The sequence below is a fragment of the Suricata suricatta genome, chromosome 2 (genome assembly GCF_006229205.1).
Source record: "Suricata suricatta isolate VVHF042 chromosome 2, meerkat_22Aug2017_6uvM2_HiC, whole genome shotgun sequence".
Classification (NCBI taxonomy): Eukaryota; Metazoa; Chordata; class Mammalia; order Carnivora; family Herpestidae; genus Suricata; species Suricata suricatta.
In genome coordinates, this window is record NC_043701.1 from 132486848 (window position 1) to 132487850 (window position 1003).

The 1003-nt window shown below is 56.4% G+C and overlaps 2 protein-coding genes across 2 annotated transcripts in view; one reads left to right on the forward strand and one right to left on the reverse strand.

The window, feature by feature from the left end:
• The window catches only part of LOC115276014 (disks large homolog 5-like), a 96007-nt gene that overhangs the window by 30249 nt on the left and 64755 nt on the right, over positions 1–1003 (forward strand). The window lies entirely within an intron of this gene.
• LOC115276007 (disks large homolog 5-like) overlaps positions 1–1003 on the reverse strand; it is a 58681-nt gene that overhangs the window by 29389 nt on the left and 28289 nt on the right. The window contains 1 exon segment of the mRNA XM_029919740.1: positions 150–475. Coding sequence (XP_029775600.1) covers positions 150–475 — 326 coding nt within the window.

The window sequence follows — 1003 nt, forward strand, 5'->3', positions numbered from 1 at the left end:
CAGGTCCCCCGGCAGCATTCGAGAACCCAGCCGGCCCGCAGACCCAGCACGGAAGCCCTTAGCCGCGGCTCAGGGAGAGGCTGCCAGTGCAGACACCGGGCCGCCAGGGCCCTGCTCGCCCGGGGCCGGGAGGCCGTCTGCCCCCATACCCACCTGTCACAGTGCCTCCATCTCCTCGCTGGCCGCCTTCTTCTCAGACGTGCTGCTCTTGAGCTTGGACTCAGCCAGCTCCACTTCGGTCTGCAGCTTGTCCAGTCTGTCCAGCTCAGAGAGGACCTGGTCGCGGTGGCTCTTGATGACCTTATAGTCTCTATACATGACATCACGCTCCTCCTTGTACTTCTCAGACTCCTTGGCCGTTTTTAACTGGATGGTCCTCAGCTCGGTCAACTCCGACTGCAGCAGCTCCATCTCCCACTGCAGGCCGTTGTTCTGGGCCGTGGCCTTGTTCAGCTCTTGTTGGATGTCCTCACACCTGGAGGAGAGAGGCGGCTGCGATGCGGGGGGCGGGGACCTGCCCGGGCAGCCCTGTCGGACTGGACAGTGAAGCACCAACACTCGTTGGGGTCATCCGCACCCCTGACAGAGGAAAAAGTCACAGAGCACCGGTCACCCCAGCCTTTTACAAATGCCAGAAGTGGAGCTGAGGACTTCATGCCCTCAGCTCTAGTAGAAATAACAGTACATTTCTTCCACAGTCAGGCCGTGATTTAAAAAAAATGGAAACAAAATGATACTAGACTCATAGCATATGAGAGATGAAAGTGGCCTTAATGATCATTTAGTCTGACGGCCTCATTTTCCAGATACAGACGAGCAGGTGGGTGTGGGGGACTGGGGCAAGAGCACAGCTCAGTCCTTCCAGACCACGAGGCACCTTCCACGCAGGTGACCCTGCAAATCTGAGCCTGCAGCTCTACCGAAGCAATTCTGAAAGTGTGTTCTTTAGAAGGACGATACTTCATGAAGTGCCATAAAAAATAAAGTGTGTTCTCTGCTGGCT